Source organism: Bos indicus x Bos taurus, chromosome 28, assembly GCF_003369695.1.
Source record: "Bos indicus x Bos taurus breed Angus x Brahman F1 hybrid chromosome 28, Bos_hybrid_MaternalHap_v2.0, whole genome shotgun sequence".
NCBI classification, from domain to species: Eukaryota; Metazoa; Chordata; class Mammalia; order Artiodactyla; family Bovidae; genus Bos; species Bos indicus x Bos taurus.
In genome coordinates, this window is record NC_040103.1 from 29,930,244 (window position 1) to 29,951,163 (window position 20,920).

At 39.3% G+C, this 20,920-nt stretch overlaps 1 protein-coding gene across 4 annotated transcripts in view; it reads left to right on the forward strand.

The window, feature by feature from the left end:
* The window catches only part of VCL (vinculin), a 112,578-nt gene that overhangs the window by 78,443 nt on the left and 13,215 nt on the right, over positions 1-20,920 (forward strand). For 2 of the 4 annotated variants that reach the window (XM_027530918.1, XM_027530916.1), the window contains exons 7-16: positions 2,507-2,597; positions 3,573-3,720; positions 7,107-7,260; positions 7,955-8,130; positions 10,202-10,392; positions 11,624-11,823; positions 13,100-13,228; positions 17,116-17,265; positions 18,805-18,913; positions 20,023-20,325. In XM_027530918.1, the coding sequence (XP_027386719.1) occupies positions 2,507-2,597; positions 3,573-3,720; positions 7,107-7,260; positions 7,955-8,130; positions 10,202-10,392; positions 11,624-11,823; positions 13,100-13,228; positions 17,116-17,265; positions 18,805-18,913; positions 20,023-20,325 (1,651 nt within the window). Of the gene's footprint in view, positions 1-2,503; positions 2,598-3,572; positions 3,721-7,106; positions 7,261-7,954; positions 8,131-10,201; positions 10,393-11,623; positions 11,824-13,099; positions 13,229-17,115; positions 17,266-18,804; positions 18,914-20,022; positions 20,326-20,920 lie in introns of all 4 variants that reach the window. The other 2 variants (XM_027530915.1, XM_027530917.1) reach the window with 1 other exon arrangement.

The window sequence follows — 20,920 nt, forward strand, 5'->3', positions numbered from 1 at the left end:
GTGGTGAGTAAAAGCAGTCATTTAGGTTAGTAAGAATTATGAATTTGATTTATAGAGCTAATTTTCTGGGCAGTGGCAGTATTAATCAATCCAAAATTGGCAAAGCAAAAGATTTGCTGACTACTGTAAAAGGTTAGTGGAATCTTTGACAACTCTCTTTGGTAAAAGAAAAAAAATTCTTGAATTTCATCTAACAGAAAATAATGAGATTTGAGATCAAATGGGGCTTCTAGAACTGAGCCCCTTAATTTAAAATTGAAGTTAAATGAAGCAATGAGGGAAAAAATGGCTAAAGTAGAACCTAACATGCAAGAAATGCTCAATTAAGGTTAGTTTCCTAACTAATAGCTATTAATGCTAGAGTAGACACTAGAAAATTTCTGATCTTTGTTTCTTCTTAAATTTAGATTTTGAAATATAATAAATATCTATTGAATTTTTCACTGAATATATATGTGTATTAGAGAAATGGTTATTAAGAGATTTTAAATTAAGTATTTTTACATGACTTCAGTTTCTCCTCTTCAGCGTGTGCACAGTATTTCCTAGGTGAGAGATTGTGAATTTTTAAAAACTCTGTATCTAGACAAAGTCCTGTAACTTGTATTAGACCCTGAAGGCTATCCAGCTCTGAGGTTGAGTATTGCCTGAGACTTTCTTTAAAATGATAATAATTTGGGCCTTGCCAATTTGGAATTGAACTAAAGTTGACTTTTGAAGGCAAGGTTTGCTGTACAGAGTGATTAGAACAAGATGGAGGAGGAACAAATACGTGAGAATCAAAGCACTTAAACGCCACTTGTCTACTTGCATAAATACAAATGGATTTTAAAATAGATCCTCCTACCTCTCAGTCTTTTATTGATAGATAGCTATCATAATTTCATACACCTCAGTAATAAAAATATTTTATTTCCATTTTTTCAGTGATTTAGTTCACTTCTTTTTAGTTGCTGTGGAGGAGAATTTGTTATTTAGAGCCTGAGGTAGACAAATTTATAACAGGAGAACAGTCTGTATCTGTTTAGATGGGGAAAGAGGGAATCCAAAGCTGTGAGTTCTATAATTTGACTGAGTACTTCGGAAAAGCTGGGGTCAGTTCTGCTGAAACTCTAAGCCTAATTATGAATGCTCCCTATACTGACTGGTGCTAGTGCTGGGTTTTGTTTGCATGTAAAGTGGGGATGCTCCTAGTGCCCCCCAGTGGAAAACTGGTGGCACCACACCTTTAAGAACCCCGATTTAGGACAGTGGAAATTGAAAAAAGGTGGGGATTTAAGACATTCCCTAGAGTTGGAGAAGGCAATGGCACCCCACTCCAGTACTCTTGCCTGGAAAATCCCATGGGTGGAGGAGCCTGGTAGGCTGCAGTCCATGGGGTCGCTGAGGGTTGGGCACGACTGAGCGACTTCACTTTCTCGCATTAGAGAAGGAAATGGCAACCCACTCCAGTGTTCTTGCCTGGAGAATCCCAGGGACGGGGGAGCCTGGTGGGCTGCCGTCTATGGGGTCGCACAGAGTCGGACACGACTGAAGCGACTTAGCAGAGTTTCAGAGGGCAACTCTGTACTTTGATGGATGGACTCTGTAATAGCCGGTTCCCTGAGTGTTAATAAAAGAGAGAGAGACTGACTTTTAAGGTGTTAGAGACTTAAGAGATGGCCATTCAGTTGTGAGAATGGGTTCATACATATTTGTTATATTGTTTTCTGTATTTTTATTTGCTTAAAAAACCCTATTAAAATATGTGTACATTTTAAAAGTGATTAGTCTGTTTAGACTTCTCATGCTATATCCTGGGAGGTTTTATGCTAGTCACTATGAATCCTGATTGTAAACAATAGACTGAGACCCCCTTATTCTGTCCTGCCTCTTCTTCCAGGTTAGGGGTGGTGAGGGAACTACGGATGAGGAGTGGCAGAGAAGGCTGAATGTATTTCTTTCCTGTGATACATTCAGTGGTTTATTTGTGGAATTAAAACTAAATTGCTAGATTAAAATTTTCAGTTTTCTTCTAACCAGTAATTTCAGGTTCCTCGGGTTAATTAAACATGGTGAAATATCATCCAATGTGTATATTTCAAAACAAGATGTAAGAGAAACTGTGATTTGTGGCACCACATCCTAATGAGGCTTCTCTGAAGCCAGGAAGGCTTTGGCAGGGCTGCAGTGTATGAACGTTGACTAGTAGAAAGGCTGATAATGAGGCATGTGACAAAAGGGCTTTTTCCTGCTGATAATATTAAACTGCTTTGACGTGAGCAGTTTTACCAGTTTTCATAGTTTAGTAATAGGGAGACCAGAAAATAGAATTAACTGAAGATTTGCATGCCAGATGTTGCATTTTGACAGAAATAAGCGTTATGGTGTGATGAGAATATTTTTAAGGCTGTTGTAGGACTACTGTAGCTATTGTATGTTAATGGTGTAACTTCTTCTCTGTCTTACTTTGTATCATGGTATCTCAGTTTTTGCAAAGAAAATAATTGATACTTTTCTTCAAAAGGACACTGAAGCCATGAAGAGAGCATTGGCCTCCATAGACTCCAAACTGAACCAGGCTAAAGGTTGGCTCCGTGATCCCAATGCCTCCCCAGGTAACCCTCTGGTTTTACTTTTCTGATAGATACATAAAAAAACTTAAACCAGGCAGAAGGAAAATGGGGAGGAAAAAAAAAAAGAATTTATTCCATAATCTCATAATTCTGAGATAACTACTGCAACATTTAGGGCATATGCCACTCTCTGATAGTTTTGACTAATTGAAGCATTTCTGGTCCTCTAAAGGATGAAGGGCATGAATTAATTACCTCTCATCACAGAGGAATAAACCAAAGTGAACTGGGCATTCTTTGCCAGATTATTGGTTCACCCTTTCCCTGAATCAGAAAGGTAATTATTTTGCAAAAAAGCTCTTTTCTTCTAGTCCCCATTGGGCAGATTTCCATTTATGCCAACAGAATACTTAATTAAGCAGATGAAATGATGATGCTAATAAGAATTGGGAAGCAAAGTTGACTTGTATAAAGATAAGACCCAAATAGGTTATTGAGCTAGGCTTTATGGATTTTCTAATCTAATATTTATTCAGTTTTAGATTAATATTTGAATGAATGTATAAAGCCTAATAGAGTTTGGAGGTGTTAAGTACTATTAAATTGTTAGAGCCTACTTTCATCTCATCCATATGCTTACCACAAGCTGCTTATTATCTCCAGCTGTTTATGGTTCCAAGGATCTTTTTCTGCAGTCTCTGTGGTTGAAACCTCACCCTACGGTTTAAGGGCACTGCTTGGCTGTTAACTATCAGATGTATTGCCTTCTATTCACTAGTCATTTAAAACCATCCATTCCGTCATGAATGAAATGACTTGTAAAGCATCCTCTCTAAATAATTAATAGATCTGTAATGTAGATATTGAATCTCTCTCTCTCTCTTTTTTTCTGGCTGCCCCTGGCTTGTGGGGTCTCAGTTCCCCAGCCAGGAATTGAACTCAGGCCATGGCAGTGAAAGCCCAACATCCTAACCACTAGGCCACCAGGGCACTCCCTTGAATATCTCTTTGTTTTAGGTGATGCTGGTGAACAGGCCATCAGGCAGATTTTAGATGAAGCTGGAAAAGTTGGTGAACTCTGTGCAGGCAAAGAACGCAGGGAGATCCTGGGAACCTGCAAAATGCTGGGGCAGATGACTGACCAAGTGGCTGACCTCCGAGCCAGGTAAAGTTCCTTTGCTCTTACCAGAGCACTGGTGGTAACAATTGGGATCTTGCTTCTGATGAAGTGATTCAGAAGCAAGTTTCTGTGAATTTTACTGAGTTCTCTTTGGCTAATAGATAACGAAGGTATTACATTCTATGTTGGAATTGGAGTGAATTTTCCTTCTGATGAACTTTTAAAATATGTAGATGCCTTGTAGTAAAGTTGAAGTTGAAATAGAAATCTGTTTTTTAGTTTCTAGTCATAGGCTTATGAAAAACAAGGTATAGTGGATAGATGTCTTTTATGAAGGATGATGGAGAGAAAAAGAAACACAAATTGGAGTTATTTCACATATCATTTAAAAAATCAGTTAAATAGATTATCTTCTGTGTTGGTCATATCTAGGCTCTATTGAGTTTCTATTTAATCATTATTCATTTAGTTTTATAATTCTTTTATCTATCTCTTAGCCACTTCAAGTTTTGGCTTTTAGAATCGCAACTCCATTTCCCCAAACTGTATTTAGTTTGCTGGTAAGAAAAGTCAGTATAATAGGTTTGTTTGGAACTCATACATATAGTTAATGAAGTTTTAAAAGATCTTCAATTTTTATGAAATGTTATGCTATGGATATTGAGAAAGTTGAGATATAGATAGAGTTTAATTTTGCTTCAAGATTGTCATGACACATCTCAAGGTAATTGGAATTACCTACAAACTAAGACCTCAGGAACACTCCTTGATGTGTTGCACACCATTACACATGGCCTCAAATGTATTAACATAATGGAATTCAGAATATAGTTCTTTTTTTCCTTTGGCCATGCCATGTGGCATGTGGGATCTTCGTTTCCCAATCAGGGATTGAACCTGCGTCCCCTGCATTACAGAGTCTTAACCACTGGACGACCAGGGAAGTCCTAAATACAGTTCTTAAGGATTGGTTCCTAACCTGTTTTGGACCCAGGTCATTTTTATAATTTGATGAAGACTATCAATCTCTACCTAAAAAAGATGCATATAAACATGTGTATACAATATCACGTGTAATTTCCAGAAGCTCATGGATTCACTGTAGCCCTGGAAGCTCCGTAGGCTTCAGGGAAGAGTCTTTACCTTGAAGGAAGGAAGAAACTGCATAAATAAATGTGATCTCATTGAGTGCAGTGGGCCTTTTCTCCTACTGTGAAGCAGTCTCCTCTGTCATGAGCCTGACAGAAACTTTACAGAAAGGACAAAAAGAAGTTCTGTTCCCATTCGGAGAAATGCCAATGCCTTTTTGACAAGATTCTTGGCTCTTCTAATTTCTCTTGGCTCTTCTAATTTCTCTCTGCCGCCTCTTTTGTCTGCAGCCTTTTCACAGTGTGGTAGACAGCTTTCAGTTGGAATTCTCAAGTACACAGTTGTATGTATTTAGAGAAAGATGAATCTGAACAAGAGAACGAGGTAGTTGCTGTACAGGATCGACCATAAATCTATAAAGAGAAAAGGTTGAAGCAGTGAGGAACCCCAGTGAGTCTGCTTCACACTGGCGCCTGCAATCTCCTTTCATAATGAAAGATTGCAAAGCTGTCTCCCTGTTATCCTTTCTTGGATATGCCTAACTTTCTAACAGTTTAGTGGCTGAAACTCAGTAACAGTTTCCTCTTTAGTATTCTTTTATTCAGTCACCTAGGATTGTTAATGTATATTTTCCTCTCCATGGGACTCAATAAGCTTTTTCTTTTGAATGAAAAATTATGTAGCCCGTAAATATTTTTACTTTTTCACAGTTGGACTCTTACACAAACAAGGTTCCTCATCATGAATTCTTAGATTTGAAAGAAAAAAGCAAGTTAAAACATAAAAAGTATCTTTCCAAAAGTCTCAGACTCCTTTGCCATAAAACGGAGGTGTCAAGCATAAGTAAAACTTGTATATATATTTATATACAAATATTATTGGCAATAAATATTATTGAGTTCACTACCTCAAATATTGGTATACATGAGAAACATAAGTTTAAAAAAGAGGTTAGATAGATGAATGATAAGTCCATAATCCATACTATCATTAAAGGAAGCAAAGATTCTTGGCGATTATCCTAAAATCAGAAGCTCAGGTTATGATCAGCCATGCTATTGGACCAAATGATGGAGTTGTCGCTCGCTATCATTGAATTTACCAGGCTGGGTGGACTAAAAATTATGGATATAAAAAGATGCCATATCTTACTTTCTTATGACTTGGGAAGTCTCTTACAAAGGGCAAACAAGTTTCTAGTAACTCGCATCATTTTTTGTAGTAGTAGCATACCACTTCTGAGAAAGGAAAATAAAGAAACTAGTTCTTTAGGAACTTGGTGAGAACTTGTCACTCTGTGCCCCTTTCCCTCAGTACTAACTACTTTTGATAGGTACAGGATGCATAGGGATGGAAGGTAGATATTTAAGATTACCATTAGATTATGATAATGACAATTCTGTAGTAATAATGGTTATATATGTGTATTGGTTTATTGCCAAACTGTTTTCAACTATTACTTTTTGTTTGGCACCACTCTGTTTGATAAGCAGGGCAAGTATTTTTACCTACCCACTCTTCATTTTCTAAGTTAGAAAACTGAAGCCCAAAGAAGTTATACATCATAAGGTCCCACAGGTACAGGAGCCAGGATCTGAACGCAGATCTCCTTGGTCCTGGTACGGTGTGCTTTCAGTAACACTATGCACGCTGCCTCCCGAAACATTTTCAATATATGTGAAAGTGAAAGTGAAGTCGCACAGTTGTGTCCGACTCTTAGCGACCCCATGGACTGCAGCCTACGAGGCTCCTCCGTCCATGGGATTTTCCAGGCAGGAGTACTGGAGTGGGCTGCCATTTGCCCATAAATAAGACAATCTAATGGGCTGTTTATTTCTAAAGCATACCTACTATGGTAACAAACCCTCCACAGCAATAAGATCACAAGTGCATTTGCCCCTCTAAAGATTAGGTTTGGTTATGTAATCACCACCAAGAGGAAAATTATAATTATCAAAATTTGCAGGTCTAGTCTTAAAGCAGTTATTCAGTTCCTTAAAGCTTCTGTATGATATCGTTGTTTTCTTTTTTGTTTTGTTTTGACCGTGCTGCACGACATGTAGGGTCTTAATACTTCAACCAGGGATCGAACTCATGCTTGTTGCAGTGGAAACTCAGAGTCTTAACCACTGAACTGCCAGAAAAGTCGCTGCTACTGGTTTTAAGATAGTTTGGATGTTTTGCTTTGTTTCTCTCTGTTTCCTTGTGTTATCCCAGATTTAGTGGAGAAAAGGAAAAAGGACAAATACGTTAGCAAAATGATATATACTATGCTTTTAGTATTATTTTGCCATTAAGATTTTGAGAGGGTACAACAGTAACACATCTGTCTGTTTGAGTAGAGGACAAGGAGCCTCACCGGTGGCCATGCAGAAAGCCCAGCAAGTGTCTCAGGGTCTGGATGTGCTCACAGCAAAAGTGGAAAATGCAGCCCGCAAGCTGGAAGCCATGACCAACTCAAAGCAGAGCATTGCAAAGAAGATCGATGCTGCTCAGGTAGTGATGGCGATTTTCAGGAGGGGTGAGAAATAAAAGACAAAGAGAAGTGTTCCATAAATATCCTATATCTCCCTCCCCCCGGTTTTCTGTGGGTGGATAATGGGTGTTTCTAAGTGGTGACTGATTCCCAGCAGTTGTCATTGTTAACATGTTTCCTACTACCACAGGCTTAACACTAATGTTTATCTATATTTTGAAATGGAGATCTTAATTTTGAATACTTCAGTTAGTTAAAAATAAGTGTTCTGAGTACCATTCTCCTAGTTCCTGATGGAGATTACAGTATGTTAAACCTGTTCTTCATCTCAGAATTCACAACTGTATTTGGTCATAGCAATGTTAAAGGGTTAAAAGTTTTTGATACTACTCTACTGTAAAATGATTTTCAAGTATTTCATGAAGAAAAATGCTTAAGAAACTGAAGAATTAATAAGGTATGATTAATTCAAAGATAAGATAAAACTCATAAAGATATTTTATCCTGATGAGAACAAAAAAAGTCAGTTTTAACAAGATGGATTGATTTGATTTTACCTTAGCAAGAACCAATGTAAAATAATAAGGACTAACTAGCATTATTGCTGATATGCCTTGTGATTACTTTTGAAATATTTCTGACGCCCTTGTTAAGTTGAATAAAATTGGTTTATGAGTAAATCACAGTGTGCTTCTTTTTCATTTCTGTGTGTAGAATTGGCTTGCAGATCCAAATGGTGGACCAGAAGGAGAAGAACAGATTCGAGGGGCTTTGGCTGAAGCTCGGAAAATAGCAGAATTATGTGATGATCCTAAAGAGAGAGATGACATTCTGCGTTCTCTTGGAGAAATATCTGCTCTGACTTCTAAATTAGGAGATCTACGAAGACAGTATGTATTTAATCAATTAAATTATGCTTTAACTCCTCCCTTTTCCCCCCTTAGCACATATGTAGTTGAATTTTATAGGTTAAATGCACATATGATGCTCTTCTCCTGTATTCTCATTGATTCTGTGTGACATGGTAAGGGCAGATGGTTTTAAATTAATTAATTAATTTAGGATACCAAGAACACCTTTTTTGGGATCTGTTTTTTAAATTTCTTAGGACATCCTGCTACACCATATTTGTGACTTTTCTGTTTCCCAGGCATATGAGGAAAATAACTTGTGGCTAGCTGTGAAAAGATAGGGGTGTGTGGGGGGTGGGATTGAGGAGACATAAGAAAATATTTTCTTCCTTCCTAAGCAGTGTATTTTTTATGTAGCAATTATAAAAGATCCTTAAATATGATATTCTCACCACAGCTTCTTTTGAAGATTTTTTTTTTTTAAATCATTGAAACAGATAAGGCCTTCTTAGCACCTACTTTGATTATATTGAAAAAAGGTGTTGCTTTCTCCTTTTGGAAGATATTTTTCTGTCTTAAAGAAAGCAACCGCATCACATGCTAAAAGAACATTAAGAAAGCGTACAGTGGCAGAAGTTAAGAGGTGATTCTCTCTCCTGCCTCAGTCCTCTAGCCACTTCTCCAGGGATAACGATAGTCCAGTATCTTGAGAGATTTAAGATACTTGAATGCTTCAGTTCCTGTTTTTCTGTGTTTCATTTAACTTGTATGTTTCAGTTCCTGTTCTTCCATGGGAGAGTGCCTACCTTTTTCCCAAAGAGCTACTTTAGAGTTCTTTCAAATCTTACACTGGCTAAGAGAGCAATATTGGCTAAGAAAGCAAACTCCGGCCTCAGACCATGAAATAGAAATGAGTGAGAGCAGGGTGGACATAATTTTTAGGCAGGAGGTTGTGGTGATAGAGAGCAGCTTATGTAATAGCTGAGATTTGATTTGGTATCAAGCTCAGTCAATTGGGGGGTCACTGCTTTATACCCCAAGTCTTAAATTATGTAGGTGGGAAAATGTATAACTAGACAATTGTAAAATACAATGGGTTTCCCAGGTAGTGCTAGTGGTAAAGAACCCACCTATCAATGCAGGAGACATAAGAGATGCGGGTTCGATCTCTGGGTCAGGAAGATGCCCTGGAGTATGGCAAGGCAATCCACTCTAGTATTCTTGCCTGGAGAATCCTAAGGAGAGAGGAGCCTGGTGGGCTACAGTCCATAGGGTCTCAAAGAGTCAGACACGACTGGAGCAACTGAGCACCCACACACGCAAAATACAATGTCTACAAATTTAGGTATCTGTTTATTAATATTAGCTTGTTAGTACAGTCTGCTTACATTTTTACTAGATATAAAAATACACAGAGTAGGAAACTGTGTTCTTGGGATCTAAACACAAGTCCATATACATAGCAAGCACTCATTAATGTTTCTTAATGAAGAGAGAATTAATGATGACTATGATAACAGCAGACCTTCGTGTTTGGTCACATGCCATCATTACTTACAATATATATCTAATATATGTATTTATATAAAACTTCCTGACAGGGCAGTTACCTTTTTTGTCCAGCTTTACAAAAATGGAGAAAGTATAAAAATTTAGAATCATAAAGGAGCTCTTAAGATGGTATCTAAATTAGTCATTCTGTCAGGTAGGCTAATATTTGCGGTTTTATCAGTGAGACAGGTACACTTCTCCTGGTTTACTTTTCTATGACCTACTGGACTTGAGCTATAAAATGAGTCATACTCTTGAGGTGGCAGGCTGGAGGGAAGGATCACCTAATCTATTGATGACTGACTGAGCTCAGCTTACCAAATGGTTGAGCTTGGTTGAGCCAGAATGACCAAACTCATATTAAACGATCTTAACTAGGAAAAACAATCAGAATTTATAGTATTAATTTATTTAAGGGCCAAATAGATAAATCCCTTTCCTTTCAAGTCAATAATAATCATTAGCAATTTGTCATTTCATTAGCATTCCTATTATCAATTGAGTCATCTCGATGTAAAGAGTATCTTGTGTGACAGAGTGACTATTTTTCTCTCTGCAGAGGTAAAGGAGATTCCCCAGAGGCCCGAGCATTAGCCAAACAGGTGGCCACAGCCCTACAGAACTTACAGACTAAAACAAACAGGGCCGTAGCCAACAGCAGACCTGCCAAAGCAGCGGTCCACCTTGAAGGCAAGATTGAGCAAGCGCAGCGGTGGATTGATAATCCTACTGTGGATGACCGGGGAGTTGGTAAGGCTATTAGTGCACTTAGCCCTCATTAAACTTATTTCAGTGAAGATAAGCAAGTTGTTGCTAGAGATCCTGTGTCATCTGTGATTAGGTACTGAGGGGCTCTTTAGTCACTGGTGAATAAGTCATTCCACAGTATGACTCCATTTCTAAATGTAGCCAGTAGTATTTCTTTGATTTAATCAAAAGTATTAGCAAATAAATGATTTTGTTGCAGGCAAATAGAAAAGTCCTCATGTTGCAATTGAAACTTTGAGCTAATTGTTTCCAGTTTATGTATACTTTCATTCTATTATATTTCTTTCTGTTATTACAGTCCTTAGAAAGTTGACAGTTAAATATAATTTTTAAAACGAAATAAAAGGTACTTAACTTCCAAGGTTATTTTCAGTTGTGAAGTCTCCTGCATCACACAATCACCTGTAGAATTGATAACCTAAAATTTTGATTTTTGAGAGATTTTAGGAATGGAACTATAAGAATTTAGGTCAAATTATGATAGCAAGCCTGTTGAAGCTGAAAGATATATTTATTTCATTTGCTGCATTCATTGGAAAAAATTTAATTATTTTAATTAATCCAGTGTTGGCTAATCAGGCAGATGTATAATTTACTGGTAGAGGAATAAATTGGTACAAATTTTCTGAATGGCAATTTGGAATTGTATGTCAAGAGCTTTAAAAAAAAGTTCATACCCATTGACTCAGCAATTTGACTTATAGGAATTTATTTTAAGTAATAATTAGAGATATTTCTAAGGAGTTACAAGAATGTATATAAACAACATAAATATTTAATAAGTAAATTGCCAACAATTAGGTTCATATGATAAAATATTACATAAATTTTAGATCTACATCATTAAATAATTTTTAATGATGTAGAAAAATGCTCATGTTAAATAAAAAGAAGCACAGGATAAAAGTTAATGTATAGTTTATCCCAGATTTATAAAAGAGAAATATATGTATGTATATAGAGGAGCATGCAATGCATTAAAAAAAAAACTGGAAGGAAATGTTCAAATATATTAGTCTCCGAGAGATGGGATTATGGGTGGTTTATATTTTTTTACATTTTTTATATTTCTCAAATGTTTTGTCTTTTTACTGGGGGGAAAAAAACACACCACTAAATGTTACTATTAAAAAAAAAAACCCTTACCAGAATGGCACAGTGATTGGCTTCTCCGTATCCATGTGAGTTGTCCGTGTTTTCTCTCCTGGTACAGGTCAGGCTGCCATCCGAGGGCTTGTGGCCGAAGGGCATCGTCTGGCTAATGTCATGATGGGGCCTTATCGCCAGGATCTTCTTGCAAAGTGTGACCGAGTGGACCAGCTGACAGCCCAGCTGGCTGACCTGGCTGCCAGAGGGGAAGGGGAGAGCCCTCAGGCGAGAGCTCTTGCATCTCAGCTCCAAGACTCCTTAAAGGTAGAGCTCGGGAGCATGTATCATTGCATTTCTTATGCTTAACTATAATTGAAAAACTAGGGAGGGAGAGAGTTTTAAAAATACATAATTTCCTGAGTCTAGGGAAAGTGAAAAAGATGTGATCAAGAATATAAGAAAATCCAGAGTTTATTAGGAAAAAGCTTATCAGTGTGTGATAGCAATTAAAATTGTTGTTTCCCAAGAAATACAAGAGCTCTTTCATATCTGCTCTACCATGTATCACTTACACTTGTTTAGTCAGCCAGCTTTTTTTCTTAAAATGGACTCCTTTTTTAAACTTATTTAAAAGAAAAGTTTATAATAATTTTGAAGTCAGGAGCTTGATGAGCTAGTTATATTTTTTCTAATATTCTGTAAAAGAAACAGTTATTACAATAAAAACATTTTTCTGTATAACCTCTAAAATCTTAGATATCACCAGCCATTGCATGCCTCCCACTTTGAGAAACAGTGGAGGTGACTGAAACTTTTTTGACTATAAATCTATTCTAAGACTTGGATTGGAACTTCCCTGGTGGTCCAGTGGTTAAGACTCCACACTTCCATTGCAAGGGTCATGGGTTCAATCCCTCATCCCCCTGGTCAGAGAAGTTCCATATGCCTTATGGTGCAACTAAAAAACAAACAAAGAAAAACCTTAGATTGGACTAAATGTGAATTATAAAAAGGAGTTTTTTTCATGACTTCTGAGAATTGTCTTCTTTAGATCCATGTTGGAAAATGGATACATATATTGGTTATTGAGTTTTTCTTGAAATTTATTTGAAATATCATGTATCCAAAAAAATCCATTATTGATTTCTTTCCTCTAAATATAAGAAATTACTTAGAAATTTGGCACTGTATCCACAGTATCTTACAGTTACTGAGATCATGTCAGGCCGCTCCAGCATTGGGACTGGTGAGGGATTATCTCATCTCATGGTCTTTGGGCTCAACCCTCTGGTTCTTAGTATTATTTCTTAGAGGCCATCAAGAAATGAAGTAAGATTTCTTGCTTGGGTGGAACAGTCTCTAGGGCAATGTGAGTTATGTCCTTAATTGCTTAGAGGGCAAGATTCACTTCTTATACCTGTTTTATGCTAGCTCAGTGCTTTGTACACAGTTGATACTCACAGTTGATAACATTGAAAGAAACACTGAAGGAATAAGTGGGAAGAGAGGACAGTGGCACATCGAGTGGGAAGAGAGGACAGTGGCCGATGTGCTTTTTGGATATTTATGGAAAATTTCATTTGTAAACAATGTTTTTAAGGATCTGAAAGCCCGGATGCAGGAGGCCATGACTCAGGAGGTGTCAGATGTTTTCAGTGATACCACGACTCCCATCAAGCTGTTGGCAGTGGCAGCCACTGCTCCTCCTGATGCACCCAATAGGGAAGAGGTGGGTGTCCGAGGGCTTCCATTTCTTCTGTTGGCCATCCGTGTGTGTGTGTGTGCATGTGTGAAGGTAAAATGTGACTACAGTGTACATCAGGGGTGGTTGGGAAATTGTGGATGAAGAGTACAAAAGGGAAGGAAGGCCTTGCCACTTCTTATTTCAGTCACCACGTATTTCAGCTAGAAATCTCTTTAGGACATGTCTTCACTTGCAAGTAGGGGAAGACCTGACTATCAGAGATGAAAACAATGGGTTTTATTTTTATCATATAATAAGAAACAGGGAGCTAGGTAGCCTTGGCATTGATTCAGCAGCTTGACACCCTGAAAGCTGGCATCTCTGTGATTTTCATGATCTTTCCTGATAGAGATGGCTGATGCAGCCCTGGGCATTATTATGTTCAAGGCAGTAAGAAATGAGGAAGGGGGACACCCCAGTCGTAACCGCCATAACAGTCCCTCTAGTCATAGCTGTCCCTTCAGTGTGTCCTTAGGACACTATTCTTGACACTGAAGTCAGGACACTTCTTTTAAGTCATTTGATGTCATTCTTTTACTCAAACCCTTCAGATTACTCCTCTCTGTCCCAGAGTGAAGCCAGAGTACTTACAATGAACAGTAAGGCCAGTGATGTGCTGGTAGACCAGCTCTCGAGGAGAAAACAAAACAAAAAACAAAAGACTCTGATTTGTAAAGTTTGTTGACTTTCATGATGTAAATACTCCCATGATGACTGGTTCAGTGTGAAGTCACTGTAAGCAGAATTGGGAAGAGATGGGCACTTGTGGCTCTTATGAGTTTGTGTGAGTTGATACCAGCGTCTTTGTCACACCACTGCATCTGAGATGGTCCCCCATCTACTTCTCTGACCTCATCTGGTACCTCTCATCCCTCTCATGCTCCTCTCTCTGCGTTGACCTTCTTGTGTGGTATTCCCAGTATTCCTTGTTTATGTTTATATGTTCTAATCTTGAAGCCCTTGCTCTTGTCTTCTCTGGTCCTCCCACAGATAACTGCAAACACTGTTCACTCACTTTCTTCAGCTTTCTACTGAAACATCACTTTGGGGTCACCACCTAAGAGCGCAACCCCAGCCCAAGGAATTTCCTTATCTCCACATCCTGTTTCTCCTTTGTGTTTATCAACATTTGCATATTTACCTCATTTTTCTTTGTATGTTTCCCTCATGTTAGCATGAAAGCTCCATGTGGGCAGGGATTTTGTTTTGTTATTTCTTTATTCCCATTTCTTGGCACAATTCTTGGCACATCATTGGCACTGAATAAATGAAAGTAAACACTCCCAGAAATCCTCCAGGAGACTTTCGTGTATGTCTCATTGACTGGAACTCTGTCACAAGGCTGCTACCGCTACTGCTAAGTCACTTTAGTCGTGTCCGACTCTGTGTGACCCCATAAACGGCAGCCCACCAGGCTCCCCCGTCCCTGGAATTCTCCAGGCAAGAACACTGGAGTGGGTTGCCATTTCCTTCTCCAATGCATGAAAGTGAAAAGTGAAAGTGAAGTTGCTCAGTCGTGTCCGACCCTCAGTGACCCCATGGACTACAGCCCTCCATGCTCCTCCGTCCATGGGACTTTCCAGGCAAGAGCACTGGAGTGGGGTGCCATTGCCTTCTCTGTCACAAGGCTACCTGACTGCAAAGGAATCTAGGAAAGCAAGTATTTGGTTTTCTAGACTCTGTAGTACTGGCAGTGAAGGAGGAGTTGGGTCAGGCACCCAAGACAGTGTAGAACAGGTGGGCAGAGGTTTGTGTTATTCTTATTTGCTAATGACCCCCATTTTCGTTCTGTGGCCTTGATTCCTGGGCAGTTCAGCTCATGGTCCACTTAGGCTGGGGTAATTTGCTATTTTTTCATTCCAGACATCTCTTGGTGTCGGATGAGTAGGCAAACTCTGTTGGTAATCTCTACCTAGATACTGCTGGGTACCACGGCATGTATTGTCCTGTCTTCTTCCTATTGGAAATTTGTGAGTTGCCACTGACTCTTCTCGTCATCAATAAAGTAAGACAAGCTAATTTGATCTCACAAATATGTCTTGAATTCTAATTTCTCTTCATGTTGCCACAGCTGTAATTCTGATCCTTGTCCCTTGCTGCCTGAGTGACTATGCAGCTGTAACTGGTCTTTGAATTGGTCACTAAGGCACAAATAAAGTTAAAGGTCTGAGCCTGATATTTTCCTGCTTAAACCTTTCAGTGGTCCTTCCTTTTCGCATAGGAGAAAGCCAGGGCTCTGTGATCTGGCTTCTAATACTCTCCTTACCCTTGTTTTGCACAAAGCCCTGCTTCTCAGTTCATGTCCCAGCAATAAATACCTCTTTGCTTATAGTTTCCTGCCTACTCTGTCCTTTCTTTTCTCTGTGTCTTTGTTCTCTCTCTGTCTCTACCTAGTTATCTTCCCCATCATCTCTTTTGGCTAATTTCTATTTATCCTTTATTCTAGTATCCTTTTCTTTCTGGATAGGTTATGTGCCTTTTTCCTCCTAAGTATCAATGCCTAAATTTATTATTGCAGATAGCACACAACTATTATAGGCATCTGTTTATGGGCCTTTTAAACCCTGCTAGGATGTGAGCTCCTTGAGATGCAGAAATAATGTCTTACTCATCTTTGTATCTTCAGCACCTGTTCCAGAGCCTGGTACATAGTAAGTGCTTAGTAAATTTTGGTTGCATGACAAGAAAATCAAGCTAAGCAGTAGATTAAGTCAAAGGGAGCAGCGGACATGGTCTGGGGTTGAGATGGTCGACAAAGTCAGCAAAAGCCTTGTGTATTCAGAGTAGGGAGACCAGACAAGGAAAGAAACAAGGATGGAGGCCAGGAGAGGAGGACCAGGAGATCAGAGATTTAGGAAGAGATTCTGAGCTTTAAAAATGGCAAGAACCCGTTAATGGCTGAATCAGAGAAGAGGCCAGGATGGAGAAGAGACTTGAGTCAGGTAAACATAGAACCCTGGCAGTGAGGAGCCTGTTTTGGGGCCAAGAGACCTTTAGAGAGTGTCTGCTAGGAGCCAGAACTTGACTCCAAGTACAGGCAGGTAGACCTTCTGGAGGAGGTAAAGAGGAGGGTAGACTCTGCTCGGTAGTCCTGACGTGCTCTGTGTATAAACGTCACCCAGGACTGCTGCTGAGCGTCAGTGCTCATAATGTTATTCAGACAAATGACAGAGGAACTCCTGTCCTCTTAAGTTCAGTTGTCCCTTTTGAGGTATGCGACTTTGAAAAATATCCCTGCTGAAGCAGATGTGTGAACTGAATGAACAATTTAGTGGATAGTTTGGCTTTGGGTGATGGAAATCAGGCGAATTTCCCTTGTGTCAGGCCTGGGTGTGAGCACCAGCTATCGTTTTTCCTACGGAGGTCAGGGGCAGAACTTTTACAACATTAATGGTAACGGGATATGTGAGGGGAGCTGCCCGAGGATGGGCTCTGGTTAGGACTCCGTGGATAGTCTTGATCTTTAACGCATTCAGCCACCAACCTGGAGTAGGTTTTTCTGACCTCTTCAAACTAGAGGATAAGCCTTGGGAAAGGGGGATTAAGTCTTTGGATGCTGTGAACTTCTTCTTGTAGACCACATGGCTCTGTATGTCTTGTTTGCACTTGGTAAGCATTAGTTGAACTGAAATTCAAGGATGTGTGTGTGTCTGCATACATGTGGAGCTAATGACCAAATCTCTGAGGAGATATGGCAAGGCCAGGACTCAGTGTGTGACTGTTGTCTTATTAGCTGGGGTTTGATGTCATCTGCTGAAGTCTTTGCTCAAGCAGTTGCTGCCTCTACTTAAAAAGAGAGACTTTTCCCTTAGGCTGTCTGACCTGTTTTATTGAAATAAAATTACTTAATATCTTTGTTTTTTTTCCTCAAGGTATTTGATGAGAGGGCAGCTAACTTTGAAAACCATTCAGGAAGGCTTGGGGCCACAGCAGAGAAGGCGGCTGCTGTTGGAACTGCTAATAAATCAACAGTGGAAGGCATTCAGGCCTCAGTGAAGACAGCCCGAGAACTTACACCCCAGGTGAGTTTCGCTCCCTTTTTATCATGTAAGTTCACACCGTAGTGAGTAAAGGAGGTTAACTACAGAACAGTTTCTATACATTTTTGAACACTTATTATTATAAAATATCATGAAGAAACCCCACATTTACCCTTAGTGTCAATAAAATCATTTTTATATTGTTTGAATTTTTTTTACAATGATATGATTAGTTTTGAAAGTAGAAGAAACTAGTAAAGTACCCCCCTCCCATACAGAATTAGAGAAAAATTTGATAATCTTGAGAGGTTAGTTGGTTTTGATTTTAGAGTTTATGCCTTTCCATACATCTCTTTGAGGCTATTTAAACATTTTTAGTTGTTTTATACTTAGTTTTCTTTTCTCTTTAATTATATAACCAAGATATACCAGACTGTGAACAGAATATTGGAAGAGTGGGAACAAAAGAAAACAAATCGGACAGGAATTAAAATTCTAGTACATGATAGACGTTCTTTAAAAAAAATCAGTTCAATGTCATTTAGTGTGATGTTTGTGCATTTTTTTTCTTTCAGTTGAATTATAGAAACTTTATTATTTTTTCACTTATTTACTCAGCATATATTTCTTAAATGCCTGTGATACATTAGAAACTGTCTTGGCTTTACAGATTTGTGATACTAGATGTGGTGGGAGCTTGTAAGCAGAGACAGGGGACATTTAGCATGTCCCTTCATTGTTCAGCTTTTATCCATGTGGCATGTTAAAAGTTAGATTCTCTTGAAAAATCAAACATGTCCGTAAAACATGAGTGTATCTAACTTTCGTGAAAAAGTTCCATAAAACATGAAGAATAAAATATAGAATTTCTGTATAAAACCGAGATTCCTAAAACACAGAAACACAGCAGTAGGCTTAACACACCAACTGTAAAAAGAACCAGGACTTTGGAGACAGATCTGGACTTGAATCCTTTCCTCATATGTAAACAGAGGGAACTCTTTCCTAGTGGATTGCTTTGAAAATTCAGATGTTTATATGTTATACAGCCTATAACTTATCATATACTCAGTAAATGTTAGTTCCTTCCTCTAGAGCTGTAACTGACTTGCTAAGAGCTCTTGAGCAAGTGACTTCAATTTTCTGTGTCTTGGTTTTTGCAGCTGTGAAATGGAGAAATTACTGTCCTGTCTCTCTCACAGGCTTGTTGTGAGGATTCAGCCTGATAATGGATGTGAAAGTACTTTGTTAACTATAGACAGTTGTTTTTAGTAAATATTCATAAATCTGTTAATAGTATCTTTTTAAATGGTACTTTTTTAGATGGAAGGACATGGAGGGCTTAAGTATTTGTCTGTTTTGTGTATGTTTGGAAGTATCAAGCAAACACTCCTTTACTATGTTACTTTATTAGCTGAGCTGCTTATCAGACCAAGACTAAAGTGTTTGGCGTTAAAGGAGACTCGCCGACTTTTGGCCTTAGAGTGCCACCTGCAGGTGAAGAGGGGGAAGCTTCACTCAAGGCTTGTGTTTGAGAGGGAAGGTGCTCTTGGTGTTTCAAGGTTGCTTTGTTATTCCCAGGTGGTCTCAGCTGCTCGCATCTTACTTAGGAATCCTGGAAATCAAGCTGCTTATGAACATTTTGAGACCATGAAGAACCAGTGGATCGATAATGTTGAAAAAATGACAGGTAGCGTTGTGTGCAAAAATCTTGCTGTCTAATCCATGAGAAACAAGTTCTGAGAAACTCAGGCAGGACCGGTTATGTTACTAAGCTGTAATTGGATAAAGGGACTGTCATGTGCCTGACAGTGTACTTGGCCCTGATTAAGGCCTCTGAGCAGCGGCGGCTTCTCATTCAAGCCTTGCAACTTTGTCCAAAGAGAGACTCTTTGAGGCCCTTTGATTTTAATGCCGCCCTCCCAGTGTGATGTTTATTGTTACAGTTCCTATCTTCTCTGAATAGTGCCTTGTCTCTGTCTGAGCTGGGGTTTGGTTTCAGAGGCTGAGAGGCAGTGTTTGTGGATACAGTAAGTGTCCCTGTCATTTTCAACGGGTTCACATTTCAAGGAACCACAATAGCTACCATTTAATACAACTTGTCTCAGAATTTCCTCCAACTTATCGACTACGTAGTTTTTTTTTTTTTAAAAAGGAGACACCAACAACCAACAGATCTGTGCAGTTGAAGTGGCATCTCTGAGTCTTCTTCATTCTCTGTGGAGGGAGGGATGGGAGAGGAAGAGATGAGGAAGGCAGGCGCTCCAGCTTCCCTGCACGACCTGCTGGGACAGGGGTCCATAGCAGCCAGTGATGAAAGTGGAGCTCCTTGGGCATATGAAGACAGGTAACAGAAACAAGAAACAGGCTGTTAAGGTTACTGGAATCCACCGCGTGGCTCATCTTGGGCACTACAAGCTGCCAACAAGCAACAGATGGCTGGGGAGTGAGACGGGAGGAGAAAACATTCTTAACAGATAATGTGGTGCTGATGCAGCGAAGGTTTCAGACACAATTCTGGTTTCCTCCTGATGTGAAAGCGTTTCTGGGTGTCTGTGGTAGATATAAGAAGGCTGGGACCACAGTTGGTAAAAATGCTCTGAATCTGTTTGGCCTCCTGGGCTACATTCTTACTCCCCCGCCGACCCCGCTCCAGTGGTGCTTTTGATTGTGTAAGAAGGACTTTGAGCTGAAGGTGAGAATTATGAGTGTTGTCCTTTCATGTGAGTGGGCATCAGGGTTTTGGAGTCTCTATTCTTGTAAAATAGAAACTAAATTTCATTTCTATTCTCTGGACAGGGCTGGTGGACGAAGCCATTGACACTAAATCTCTGTTGGATGCTTCCGAAGAAGCAATTAAAAAAGACCTGGACAAGTGTAAAGTTGCCATGGCCAACATTCAGCCTCAGATGCTGGTCGCCGGGGCAACCAGCATTGCTCGTCGGGCCAACCGAATCCTGCTGGTGGCTAAGAGGGAGGTGGAGAACTCTGAGGATCCCAAATTCCGTGAGGCTGTGAAAGCTGCCTCTGATGAATTGAGCAAAACCATCTCCCCAATGGTGGTGGATGCAAAGGCCGTGGCAGGAAACATTTCTGACCCTGGTAAGCAATGCATGGTGTGGTTCACCTCACCTGAGAGGTTAATTCAGGCAGCTGACAGGGAGGGAAAAGAAGATGCACCCCAAAATGCCCACATGCAAAGTCTTGGAGGAAAAACTATAGCCTGCTAGTTTGAGAATGCTAGATTAATCTTTTTCTGTTCAAAATATGTTGGACAGAATATTTCCTGAAGTGTTGGCAGGGTTATCATAAGTTAGTTTCTCTGGAGCAGCTTCTCTGCACTTTCTTCATGTAGTCTGACTAAATAGCTCCTTCTCCTATTGAATCATTATTTTGGAAATTTCTCAAAAGATGCATAATAACCAATTTATCAACCATTTAACTTATATCACTTGCATAACTTCTGCTTTTCTTAAAATGCTTTTTCTCTAGACAACATTCTTTATTTCTGTCAAATTTGGAGGACCTGAGTTGACCTGTGGGTCTCCTAGGTGATTATCTTGATCCTACACAAAAGAATTTGGGTTTTCATTAGCTGAATTTTGGTCATGTTTTCTTTGCTGCTGAAGATGTGTCACTCCTTTCTGGTAGGAACCATCTGAATTCCTTCCTTCTGTGAACCTCCAGTGATTCTAGC